We start from the raw sequence: 13,383 nt of genomic DNA on the forward strand, positions 1-13,383 counted from the left end.
TCCTGGGGCATGGTCCTAGGGCTCAGGTCCTCTGAGAGAGAGAAAGAAAGAGAGAATTAGAGAGAGCATATGTGGGATGGCCAGTCCTCTTCTGGCTGTGCCGGGTGGAGATTATAACAGAACATGGCCAAGATGTTCAAATGTTCATAAATGATCAGCATGGTCGAATAATAATAAGGCAGAACAGTTGAAACTGGAGCAGCAGCACAGCCAGGTGGACTGGGGACAGCAAGGAGTCATCATGTCAGGTAGTCCTGGGGCATGGTCCTAGGGCTCAGGTCCTCTGAGAGAGAGAAAGAAAGAGAGAAGGAGAGAATTAGAGAACGCACACTTAGATTCACACAGGACACCGAATAGGACAGGAGAAGTACTCCAGATATAACAAACTGACCCTAGCCCCCCGACACATAAACTACTGCAGCATAAATACTGTAGGCTGAGATGGTTAACCATGGTGGTTAAGTTGTTCTGTGTTGTTGTTGTTTCAGTGGTACATGGTGACCATCGTTCACGTCTACAACCGCTGGAAGAACAGTGAGATCAGCTGCTACGTCAATGGAGAGCTCGCCTCCTACGGAGAAATCACCTGGTTCGTCAACACCAGCGACGTAAGTAGCAATCGATCCATACTATACTGATCATCGTTGTTATAATGTTATTCCTGTAGTAACCACAAACCTCTACTCTCACACAACCATTCCTACCCATGTATTCTGTGTAATGGAATACAGCTGAACCTAGAAGTTGTGCTAGTGGTTGTTATGCATGTGTATAACCAAAAGTATATTTTGATGCCAATTAGCAATCAAAACATTTATCTGAAGTCATCAATCAATCAACAAGAAAGCCTTGAAGCTGTCCATCCAGAATTCTTCAATTTGAACCATTGTGCTTTGCATAAAAAAGTTTCCACACAAAGACGTATGGTATATGTTGTGATTGATATACCACGGAGACCCATTGTTACTGCAGTACAGGTTGTTAGAAGAGGACAGCACCTCCCCAAAGGCCCCACTCTTGCTGATTGATTGATATAATCACTGTCTCAGCTGACAGAGGGCTCCGGGGTGAAATCACTCCCTTTATCTCTCTACCTCTCTCTCTGCCTCTCTCTCTGCCTCTCTCTCTGCCTCTCTCTCTGCCTCTCTCTTTCTCTCTTTATTTTTCTATCTCTCTCTCTCTCTCTTTTTCTTTTTTCTCTCCCCCCCCCCCCCCCCCCCCCCCCTCTCACATGGATAGAACTGGGTCTGTAACACGGGAGGGAGATGAGTGGCATAATGAGTTGTGTAGCTGAAGATATACTCGTATGTATGAGATTCTGTCATGGTTCTCCAGAATGCTTTTTCTCTCTCTCTCTCATGCGAAAACAAGATTCTCACGTCAGCTTTTAACCAAATGAAGATGCTTTTCTAATGCAATCCTCTTGGCGTTACAGTGTCACAGAGGGCCTCGATACCCTACAGTAGACATGGCTGATTGAGATACCTCTCCCTCCTTGATAACAATGCTAAGCTCATCCCCTGCCTATTTACACATGCTCTAGGAAACATACAGGAGAGAACAGATGAATAGAGATGTATGTTCTCTGTATGCCGATGGTGTGTTGATTCACACTCATTCATGCTGTTTGAGTTGTCATAGTTCTCTTTATTAACGCTTGTTCAATTCTCCTTCCCTGTTTTCTTCCTTGTTTCCTTCCTTCCTCCCTTCAGACTTTCGACAAGTGTTTCCTGGGTTCGTCAGAGACGGCGGATGCCAACCGTGTGTTCTGTGGTCAGATGGGGGCGGTGTATCTGTTTGGCGAGGCCCTCAGTGCAGCCCAGATCCTGGCCATCTACCAGCTGGGGCCTGGTTACAAGGTAGGTAGAGGCCAAAGCCCAGTCATCATGCAGTATTCAGTAGTCCCACTATTCCAAAACGCCCTGACATTTGGATACCCCAATAGATCAAACAAGGTCGGTCTGCACTCATCAATTTGATGTGAAACATTAATGATTGTGGATCTTCCTCCTTTCTCCTATCATTAATTATTTCAAGATACACTACAGACTATCACTAGTAGTGTGTAAGGTTTAAACTGAACAGAAAAATATAAATGAAAGTCACACTCAAGTCTCCTGCCTGTCACTCACGACCTCTCTGCCGTCTCTCTCAGGGCACGTTCAAGTACAAGGCTGAGAGTGACCTCCTGTTTGCTGAGCACCACAAGACCCTACTGTACGACGGCAAGCTGTCCTCTGGCATCTCCTTCTCCTACAACCCCCGCGCCACCGACGCTCAGCTGTGCCTGGAGTCCTCCCCCAAGGACAACGCCTCCATCTTCGTCCACTCGCCACACGCACTCATGCTGCAGGTACAGACACACACACACACACACACACACAGACACACACACACACACAAACACATAGAAATTTGGTTTTGGCAATGCTACTGCACCAGAATGTAAACCATCTAAGCTAGAAATCACCCATTTTGAATGTTATATTGTATTTGTGCATCTCTGAGTGATGTTCTATCGATTCCCTGAGTCATTTCATGATTTCATTGCCATTATTGCCATTCAAGCAGGCAGAAGTCTGTCTTGTAAGACGTAGCACCGTGATAGTCACTCTCACTGCACTGAAAGTTAATAGGAATACGACTTTTAGATCGCCAAAATGTCTATCATACATGTCAGATTTCAATACTGGCCAAAGTCATAATTCGGGAGGATATCTTCTCTCCAATGAGCCATTGATCATATTTCTGTGATATTCCTACCTCTACAATTGTGTAATTTTACGGAGGGTCTAGCACAGTTTTCCCATTTGCCTGCCTCTTTAGTCCAGGGTGCATTGCATGGTGCCGTTGTCATAGAGATTAGAGAAAGGAGATAGGAATCCAACGAGTCTGCTGGTTGGGAACGTATCCAACTCCTTGTCCCAGAATCGCCCAGAATGCACCGCGCGGCCCATTGATGTAGCATGGGCAACGTTTCCCATCTCCTCAAAAGTATATCTGCCGGTGCTGAATTTCAGACTCCACTCGATGAGGCACATATACATAGACTTTAAATCACTGGCCACTTTAATAATGGAACACTAGTCACTTTAATAATGTTCACATATTTTGCATTCCCCATTCTGTTATGTATGTACTGTATTCTATCCTATTCTACTGTATCTTAGTCTATGCCGCTCTGACATTGCTCATCCAAATATTGATATATTCTTAATTCCATTCCTTTACTTTAAATGTGTGTGTATTGTTTTTGAAATTGTTTGATATTACTTGTTAGATATTACTGCACTGTCGGAGCTAGAAACACAAGCATTTCGCTACACCCACAATAACATCTGCTAAACACGTGTATGTGACAAATACATTTGATTTGACATCGATCTGCAGGTTGAACATAGTGAGGTTGTAGTCTCCTACATTGATAGAGCAGTTTGTTTAGGGGATTTTACAGCAAACTAGGTACTTCACATGCTTATTTTGCGTTTGGTATTATTGTGTGTTGCTACGTTTGCTAGCTAGCTATCCAGCCAGCCCGTAGAGAGCATTGCATTGTGGATTTTGTAGTAAACTTGAGCTACAACAGACTTCCACAACGATTTTCCATGTTGCTACCAAACTTTTTATAAAGCTAAAATGAAACATTTGTTCACAAAAAATATTGTTCTCACATAGTGGTGTTATTTAACACTGTAAACGAAAGGAATGAGTGTTTTTGGGTGGATTGTTCCTTTAAGATAGAGGTGAGAATGGACCACTCTGCACCTGGCTGGCTAGCAGGCTGGGAACAGAACACTACCCTGTTCTTATTACAGAATTAGATCTGCCTACCAGTCGTTTCCATATTGAACCAAGGTGGTGTTTTCTTTAAGCACTTTATTATATTATACAATACTTTATTTGACCTTGTAGTTACTGAGGATGATGAGTTAATTTATTTATGAGGTAAAGTAAATTGGCACGTTCTGGTGGCTACTTGTTACCATGTAAGTTCCAGGTAGCAACAACTAGATGACGAGTACTGTAATGAAAGTGCTTCACAAATGTATTTCTCTCCAACTCTCATTCAAATCCATATTTTTGACTTTCTTTATCGCAGAAGGTCACCTGCACACCTGATTTAAATGCACATTAGGAAGACCTTGGCAGTACACACACACACACACACACACACACACACACACACACACACACACACACACACACACACACACACACACTGCTGTCCTTTTTATTGAATTACTTTGAATTCTCCTATTGTCTCTCTCACTGCAGTTGAGTTTTGTCTCTGAGCCTCACAGCGCGTTTAGTCAACGCATGAGCTCCTTTGTCTTTCTGAGGCAGCTCGGCCTGTGTGTTTGTACACGCACGCACACACACACACACACAGACCCCATCTCCTGTAGACTAATCATTTCCTATATTATTCCTCATTCCCACCCTCTGTTTAGGTCAACATGTTTAGTATTTATTAGCACATTGTCAGTATTCCATACATGGTTGTTTAGTTGGTAGACGGAACCGTAAACGCACGAGGAAAAGGGCCTTGCTCATAATAGCACATTTAGCTGCTGTGGGATCTGACTGTAAGAAATGTCGGAAATATTCTATCCACAGAACTCATTTAGCAAAACCCTCATCAGGGTAAGCAGACTAGACACCTGAGCCACGTTGCCTCAGAGACTAACTCAACGTCGCGGTAACGTGCCCGCCACTCAGCCCGTCACCGTTAGCGACAGGTGTAATAGTGCTGTAAAGGAGACAGATGTTCAGAGGAGTTATGCTGTGTTTTCAACACCACACCAGATGTACAAGGGAGAAATGGGACACCGCTTCCAATCCGCGTTGTTTTCCACCTGAGACGAAAGCAGAAGCAGCCTGACAAGACCCAGCCTTTGTCTCCAGTCCATAGGGTTCTGATTCTACCGTATTTCTCTCTTCAAAAGTAGTGCACTCTATTTCTTTTCATTTATTTTACCTTTATTTAACTAGGCAAGTCAGTTAAGAACAAATTCTTATTTTCAATGACGGCCTAGGAACAGTGCCTGTCTGTTCAGGGGCAGAACGACAGATTTGTACCTTGTCAGCTCGGGGGTTTGAACTTTCAACCTTCCGGTTACTAGTCCAACACTATACAATACTAACCACTAGGCTACCCTGCTGCCCATTTCTACCCCTGATCCTTGTGTATGTTTTTCTCCCTTCTTCAGGATGTGAAGGCTGTGGTGACCCATTCGGTCCAGAGTGCCATCCACTCCATCGGGGGAGTGCAGGTCCTCTTCCCCCTGTTTGCACAGCTGGATCACCTCCAGCACACCAGCGATGAACTGGACACCTCTGTCTGGTAGTGGACTACTGTCTTATTCTATTCGTCGATTGATTGACTTTATTAAGTTCTTTTAAAATACTGTACACATCTGTGCGTAGCCATGTGGGAGAAAACTTTCTCACTAAACCTGGATACCAGCTGTGAATATTAGTGCCCTAGTCCTTCAGTAATGTTGTCTTGTCCTACTCACTAAACCTGGATACCAGCTGTGAATATTAGTGCCCTAGTCCTTCAGTAATGTTGTCTTGTCCTACTCACTAAACCTGGATACCAGTTGTGAATATTAGTGCCCTAGTCCTTCAGTAATGTTGTCTTGTCCTACTCACTAAACCTGGATACCAGCTGTGAATATTAGTGCCCTAGTCCTTGAGTGATGTTGTCTTGTCCTACTCACTAAACCTGGATACCAGTTGTGAATATTAGTGCCCTAGTCCTTGAGTGATGTTGTCTTGTCCTACTCACTAAACCTGGATACCAGTTGTGAATATTAGTGCCCTAGTCCTTGAGTGATGTTGTCCTGTCCTACTCACTAAACCTGGATACCAGTTGTGAATATTAGTGACCTAGTCCTTGAGTGATGTTGTCTTGTCCTACTCACTAAACCTGGATACCAGTTGTGAATATTAGTGCCCTAGTCCTTGAGTGATGTTGTCTTGTTCTACTCACTAAACCTGGATACCAGTTGTGAATATTAGTGCCCTAGTCCTTCAGTGATGTTGTCCTGTCCTACTCACTAAACCTGGATACCAGTTGTGAATATTAGTGACCTAGTCCTTGAGTGATGTTGTCTTGTTCTACTCACTAAACCTGGATACCAGCTGTGAATATTAGTGCCCTAGTCCTTCAGTGATGTTGTCTTGTCCTACTCACTAAACCTGGATATCAGCTGTGAATATTAGTGCCCTAGTCCTTCAGTAATGTTGTCTTGTCCTACTCACTAAACCTGGATACCAGCTGTGAATATTAGTGCCCTAGTCCTTGAGTGATGTTGTCTTGTCCTACTCACTAAACCTGGATACCAGCTGTGAATATTAGTGCCCTAGTCCTTGAGTGATGTTCTCAATCATGGCTTTGTGACTTTTGTCTGCCCTCAAGGGGAAGGTGTTGCATAGATTGTGTTCTCACTGCAGAATGGTAGAATGGTGACACCCTCATTATATTATCCATTACTATAGGATATACCCTGTAAGGGGCAAGTCTTACTCAGCAGCTAACCACTCTCTCTCTGTCTCTCTCTCTCTCTCCCCCCCAGTTGCACTTTGCTGTCCTTTGTGATGGAGCTGCTGAAGAACTCTGTGGCTATGCAAGAGCAGGTCCTGGCCTGCAAGGGCTTCCTGGTCATCGGTTACACCCTGGAGAAGGTGAGAGACGTGATACACACACCACCACCCCCCTCGCCAGAGACACATTCACACTCTGCAGTCTTCCTCTCGTCTGTCCTAATTGCTGTTCTGTGCTGAAATTGAAAGGTGGATAATATGATTTCCCAGCACTCTGTCCATTACATCAGAGAGGAGCAGATAGTGAGCTGTCTGTCCTTCAGCCTCAGTGCTGTGCCCTCCAATTCCATACTGCATTTGTCTGTTCTGAGACCAGTGCTAAACGCCCCTACATCTGGTATCTTGTTGATTGTGTCTGCGTGTGTGTGGTCAGGTATATAGGTTACTCTAAAGTCTATTTACATCTATGGCCCTAATTGCTTAGCTGCATTTAGAGGTCACAGTGCTGCTAACAAGCTAGTGGGCTTGTTAGACACAGAGTTAACCTGATTCACCTTTCTCTCTGTGGATGTCCTCTGCTCCCTCCCTTCCTCCTCCCTCCTCTGTAGTCTTCCAAGGTGCATGTTACTCGGTCCGTGCTGGACATCGTGCTGGCCTTCGCCCGTTACCTCAGCAACCTGCAGAACGGCGTCCTGCTGCTCAAGCAGCTGTGTGACCACATCCTGTTCAACCCTGCCATCTGGATCCATGCCCCTGCCAAGGTAAGAGAGGAGAGGTACTGGCACAGGGCGGCAGGTAGACGCATGCACGGTGACACACACAGTCACGGCGACACACAGTCAAGGACACAGTTGTGCAAGCACATGAAGGCACACACATGCACGGACACATGTGACGTGTAGACAGGCACACACACCCACCCACCTCTGTCCATCCCACCATCATCCTTTCATACTCTGTTCCTTGTATCTCTCCTCCAGTACATGAGAGCGACAGCCCACCATTCAGTCGGTTAGGCTATTGAATTTTATTTCTGCCTCACCTCATGCTGGGTTTTTCACCTCAAATCAAATCACATGCGCCGAATGTAGACCTTACAGTGAAAGACAAGCCCTTAACCAACAATGCCGTTTTAAGAAAAATAAGTAATAGATAAGTGAAAAAAAATATCTATAATAATAATAATAATAATAATATATGAAGTAACAAATCATTCAAGAGCTGTAGTAAAATAACAATAGCGAGGCTATATACAGGGGGTACCGGTACAGAGTCAATGTGCGGGGGCATCGGTTAGTCGAGTGTGTGTGTTCTTACGTTTGTGTGTGTGTGTGTGTGTGCATTCACCCCCCAGGTGCAGTTGGTGTTGTACACCTACCTGTCGACCGAGTTCATCAGCACTGTGACCATCTACAACGCCATCCGCAGGGTGGGCACGGTACTGCAGGTCATGCACACGCTCAAGTACTACTACTGGGTCGTCAACCCCCAGGACCGCAGCGGAGTCACGCCCAAGGGCCTCGGTAAGAGAACACACACATGCCTACATACACACACACACACACACACACACACACACACACACACACACACACACACCGTACTCTTTCATATTTCCATTAACACACACTTTTCTACACACACTGATACAGACCGATACCTCTCCTCCCCCAGACCAGTGTTGCTGTAGTGTTGCCATGGAAGTTGAACATCCAGTCCTTTGTGTCCCCTGCAGAATGTGCTTTCCTGTCCTTCTTGTACCTCTGTTGTCTGCTAAACCTAGAATAAACATGTTGTATTGTCTACCTACAGCTGTGCGCTCTGCATCGCGTCCTAAATAACATCCTTTTGAAAACAGACCTTCTCCAATGACTTTGTGTCTGCGCGCGCGTGTCTGCGCGCGCGTGCGTGTGTGTGTGTCGTTGTGTGTGTGTGTCGTTGTGTGTCTGTGTGTAGACGGTCCGAGACCCAATCAGAAGGAGATCCACTCTCTCAGAGCTTTTCTGCTGCTGTTTGTGAAACAACTCATAATGAAGGTTAGTGTGTATGTAATGAGAATCTTGTATGATATTAAAAATAATATATATATATATTTGGCTTTTTACACCTAATATTAATCTACAATAACTATGATCGGTGAAGAGTTAGATTTATATTTTGCACTCTCTATTTTCAGGATTACGGAGTGAAGGAAGATGAGCTTCAGAGTATTCTCAATTACCTGCTCACCATGCATGAGGTTACAACTAAAATATCATTCAAAATATCATGTCCAATACAGTGCACTACTTTTATACAAAAGATACTTTATTGTGAAGAGTATGCTGCTGCACCATGCAGTGTCCACTCTTCAGGAATTCCTGTTCGTCCTTACTCGATGCTCCTTTACAGTTTTGAGGTATAAAACTGGCCACTAGGTGGCACTCTAAGCCAACAGCTCCGGCCTCCCAGACCCTCTCTCCTCTCTGCTATAGATAGACAGACCAATCACACTGTGCCGGGGAACCGACCAGGCTCTTTTTAACCGTTGCCAAGTTTCACCAAGCCCTCGCTCACAGAAGCCTCTGTGTTTACACTGCAGTGATGCATAGAGAAATGATGGTGCTGTAAAACAAGCAGGAATGATCCCTGCAGGAACAAGGGGATTAACCACTCTCCTTCAGGAGCTCTGCAGTCTTCTGTGGATTGTTCATTCATCAGATAATTCCCTTGTTTCCGTGTATTATTCATTCCATCAACATTCGTTATCAATGACTAATGATCTGTTTCCGTAGCGACCATTACTAATCAAGATGGAAACGGTGCACTGGTTTGATCTTTGATGTTGTGTGTCACCAATTAATCAGTAATTAGTGCGAAAATAAACAGTATTAATTATTGCACTTGCATGGTCAATGCCTGTGTTTGTGGGTACTCTGCATCCATGTGGGTGTCTGTACAGTAGGGTGTGTTTTGGTGTCTGCTTCATGATGATACATGGCGTAACAGCACACCCACTAGCCCCACTATTCATCTCTCGTTGGGTTGCATGACTCCACAGTGAAAGGCGATGCTAATTGCGAGCCCATTAGCGCGCGCACACACACACACTATTTATCATATTGCTAATAATGCTAACAACAGGGCCTCCTCCCTGATCTGATTCATTCAATTCAGTACAACTGTATTTATTTTCCCAGGACGACAATCTAATGGATGTGCTTCAGCTGCTGGTGGCTCTGATGTCGGAGCATCACGGCTCCATGGTGCAGGCCTTTGATCAGCGCAACGGAGTACGGTGAGCTTCAGGAATAGAATGACTCGCCGCCCATCATAGAACTCCAATGGGAGTGCCCGTTCCAGTCGTTTGACTTCTATGACGGTACTGTAACTATAACGTCATCTCCCGTGGCAACGGGTGGCGCACACTCCACCACAGGCCCTGCGGCCTCAGAGAACAAGATCGCTGTGATGTTAGCCTACTTTGTGTGTGCCGTCGAAATGGTACCGTGTTACATTTGTAGTGCCGGAGACGGTACCCTATTTCCTATATAATAGTGCATTACTTTTAACCAGAGGCTATAAAGGGACTAGGGTGCCATTTCAGATGTGCCCTTGTGGTTCTGTTTGTGTTTCATGAAGCCAAAATGAAGCCAGATGACACCAAGGCCAATACAGATGGTTTACTGGCTTCATTTGATCCTTTATCTGCAGGACTATTGACATTCGGCGACGACAGCGCACAAGATTTCTCTGGCTAATTTAGTCACCCTGTTGGCATTCTCTGTCACAGGGGGTTAAATGTAGTGTGTCAACCATGCATGTCTGGGCTGGTGTCTGATATAGGCCCACTTTAAAGGCTTCTGGAAATCTTTGCCTGACGCCACTCATAAAGGCTCCCAACCACCTCTATTTTACGACCGAAGTAGATGTCCTATACAACTGTATAGTAGGTTCACAAAGCAGATATAATCTGTCATGAAGTGATTCTGTAAATGTTTGGTTCTGATACACTCTTTTAGGTTTTATCATTTGAGAAACTGTTAAATGTGCTTAAATATGTTACGTTTGTTATTGGTGTGTTTGTCTTTGTTTCTGTACAGGGCCATTTACAAGCTGCTGGCTTCCAACAGTGAAGGAATCAGAGTTCAGGCACTCAAAGTCTTGGGCTACTTCCTCAAACACTTGCCCGCTAAGTAAGAACAACTAATATGTTGCTGTCACTTACCTTGTACTCTTGTCTGTAGGATATTATTAAGAATTGTCCGCACGTTTGGTCGCATAAAAGCACTTAATTCTGCCGTGGACATTAAAAGTATATTTCTTCCAGATTAAAGGACTCAGTTAGACTCAGTCATTGATGTAATTATTCCTATTCTATAGTCATTTACCTTCAGGCAGCCAAAAGGGTTTTCAATTCAAAATGGCCTCTCCTCAGTTATATATTTCTAAGAGCCAAATCCCATCATGGAGATGAGTATCTACAGAGAAAAGGGTCTCATTCAGGTGGAGGTCGATATCTAATCCTCGTTCAGCCTGTGTACTATAGTAAAATTAATAGCTGGTATTAAAGCCCCTTCTATTTCTCTCTCTTTGGAGAGTAAATTGCCTCTAGTTGTGTAGAAGTGTTTAAGATAACAAATTAGCCACTCGTAAGCCTCCTTTGGTTCAGTGACCAATTAAGATGTCAGAGTCGAAAGACAACAACCCAGGATGAAATACAGTGCAGGTCTCATTGAGGCTCTATTTCCAATTCTACTGATTCCTTTTTGATCTTCTAAACTTTTGATCAGTGGTAGTACATATTCCCCAGCCTCATCCCTAGCCTCATCCCCAGCGTCATCCTCATCCCCTTCCTCAACCCTAGCCTCATCCTCAGCCCCAGTGCCCCCCCCCCCAAAAAAAAATACTATTTTTGTTGTTACGGGAACACAGTCCAGCTTTCAACTTTCTCTTGAAAGTTGGAATAGTAGAATTTCACAAGGTGCAATTTCTAAGTTGGGTAGTGCATCATCAGTTTTCCTTGTCATGTCGTTCCCTGGCATACCTTAGAGAGCTATTTATAACTTGGCAGAAATGTCCAGATCAACTAGCCCATGTCAGCTACCATTTTTTAGCTAGGTGTTTTAGCCCATAGATGTTGTTGTAATGTCTGAGTCACAGAAATATCACATGAATACACATTGGACATGCTTTAAACCTGCAACATTTGCTCTGCACCCCATGAAAAAAAAAAGAAGTAAAATTGCAGGAAATATTCTTTAAATTTGCAAAATTTTCTCTCCGCCGACAAGAGGTGACCAAACAGTTTGTCATAAACAGTACTTTTGCCCTTAGAAATCGACGTGGGCATGCGTGCATGTGAGAGAAAAAGTCTTAGACAGACTCTTTGCTGTCTGACTAATACTAGCTTTATCATCCCAGAATATGTACAGATGAGTGATACTCAGAGATGAAAGCTCTGAGGGATACTTGTCTTTGAAGGGTCCTGACAGGCCTCTGCAGGGTTGCTTTTTTTCATGTCTTTCAACTGTGTTCAAATGTGTTCTGATGCACTGGTAAACTTACACAAGCGGCGGTTCACAAACATTCATAGTCCGTGACTCACCCTATGGCTTCGGGAATTTTCCTTGTCTGTCCTCAACCAGTCCTTGACCGACAACCCAAAATGGAATATGTACTGCCCAACATTTTGGAAACATTGCTTGCTATACCATACAATGGTGCCAATTTTTTGTGAATTTATAGTTAACTGTCAAGTAAAATTTTTTGCATGTAATTAAGTGCAACACGATACACTAATATACTGTGTGGTTACAGGGATCAATGTGCTGGTACCAAATGTCAATGGATACTCACTGACCGTTTGACCCTTGACCTTTGTTCCAGGAGGAAGTCAGAGGTCATGCTGGGTCACGGGCTCTTCTCCCTGCTCAACGAGCGACTGATGCTCCACTCCAACCAGTTCAGCATGACAACCTACAACGTGCTCTTCGAGGTCAGTTAGTCCCTCCCTCGTCTCTTCCTTGCCGTGTATGTGTAGGAGAGTCTATAAGAAAATGTAGTAGTTGACATACAAAGCTATTTTCTCTTCGCCTCCCCCATAAATCCTAATACTAACTGCCCTCCATTTTGTATTTGCATTGGCTGATGATTTCCATCACTGTATTAGTTCAATTATACATGCACTGATTACACATGAATTAATTCTGAAAACACATTATTTAGATTAGAAGTGTTTTCTGAGTTATTTAACACTTTTATAGTTTGATTAAGTTGTATAGAACGTGTAGTTAAACTCTAGTTTTCCTGTTGCCTGCGTCAGCTCTAGCTATTCTCCTTCTGTCTGGACCTGAATAGCATATCCCTTCTGAAAACATTTCAGTCCGTTTTGAATCATGATGTTCTATTATTACCTATAGGTAATAACTTAACTCAAATGATGGTAATTTGTGTTAATGTATCTATGTTATAATGGCATACCAAGACTTTTGATGGACATTAATGCACACTATATTAAACTCCACAGGAATCATGGACCGGTTGTATCTGACCTTGTAAATATATGGGATTGTCAGGAGACACTGGGGGAATTTCATGTATTCCTCCTCTGCTGTTACTGTGAGATATTGCCTTCTATTCGATTCGGCACTGATTCTTGTTACCTATTTCTTCTGTAAAGACTTGGTGAACACATACGAACATATGTGGATTTCTATATGGCCCAACGTACCTCTTCCCTGGTGCTGTTAGTATGAGCTATAGATGCAGAAAGTATTTATGTAAATCTCATTTCTCCCTTTTCTGTGCAGATCCTGGTTGAACTGAATACTGTGGAATTGCAATGTGGAACTC

At 43.8% G+C, this 13,383-nt stretch overlaps 1 protein-coding gene across 6 annotated transcripts in view; it reads left to right on the forward strand.

Annotated features, from left to right (window-relative positions):
* LOC139419013 (lipopolysaccharide-responsive and beige-like anchor protein) overlaps nucleotides 1-13,383 on the forward strand; it is a 313,075-nt gene that overhangs the window by 66,792 nt on the left and 232,900 nt on the right. For all 6 annotated transcript variants that reach the window (XM_071168828.1, XM_071168831.1, XM_071168830.1 and 3 more), the window contains exons 8-19: nucleotides 489-608; nucleotides 1,713-1,859; nucleotides 2,156-2,353; nucleotides 5,211-5,344; nucleotides 6,582-6,690; nucleotides 7,158-7,310; nucleotides 7,904-8,072; nucleotides 8,506-8,585; nucleotides 8,726-8,788; nucleotides 9,729-9,826; nucleotides 10,632-10,724; nucleotides 12,418-12,526. In XM_071168828.1, coding sequence (XP_071024929.1) covers nucleotides 489-608; nucleotides 1,713-1,859; nucleotides 2,156-2,353; nucleotides 5,211-5,344; nucleotides 6,582-6,690; nucleotides 7,158-7,310; nucleotides 7,904-8,072; nucleotides 8,506-8,585; nucleotides 8,726-8,788; nucleotides 9,729-9,826; nucleotides 10,632-10,724; nucleotides 12,418-12,526 — 1,473 coding nt within the window. The remainder of the gene's footprint in view (nucleotides 1-488; nucleotides 609-1,712; nucleotides 1,860-2,155; nucleotides 2,354-5,210; nucleotides 5,345-6,581; nucleotides 6,691-7,157; nucleotides 7,311-7,903; nucleotides 8,073-8,505; nucleotides 8,586-8,725; nucleotides 8,789-9,728; nucleotides 9,827-10,631; nucleotides 10,725-12,417; nucleotides 12,527-13,383) is intronic.

Source organism: Oncorhynchus clarkii, chromosome 10 (assembly GCF_045791955.1).
Source record: "Oncorhynchus clarkii lewisi isolate Uvic-CL-2024 chromosome 10, UVic_Ocla_1.0, whole genome shotgun sequence".
Lineage (NCBI taxonomy): Eukaryota > Metazoa > Chordata > Actinopteri > Salmoniformes > Salmonidae > Oncorhynchus > Oncorhynchus clarkii.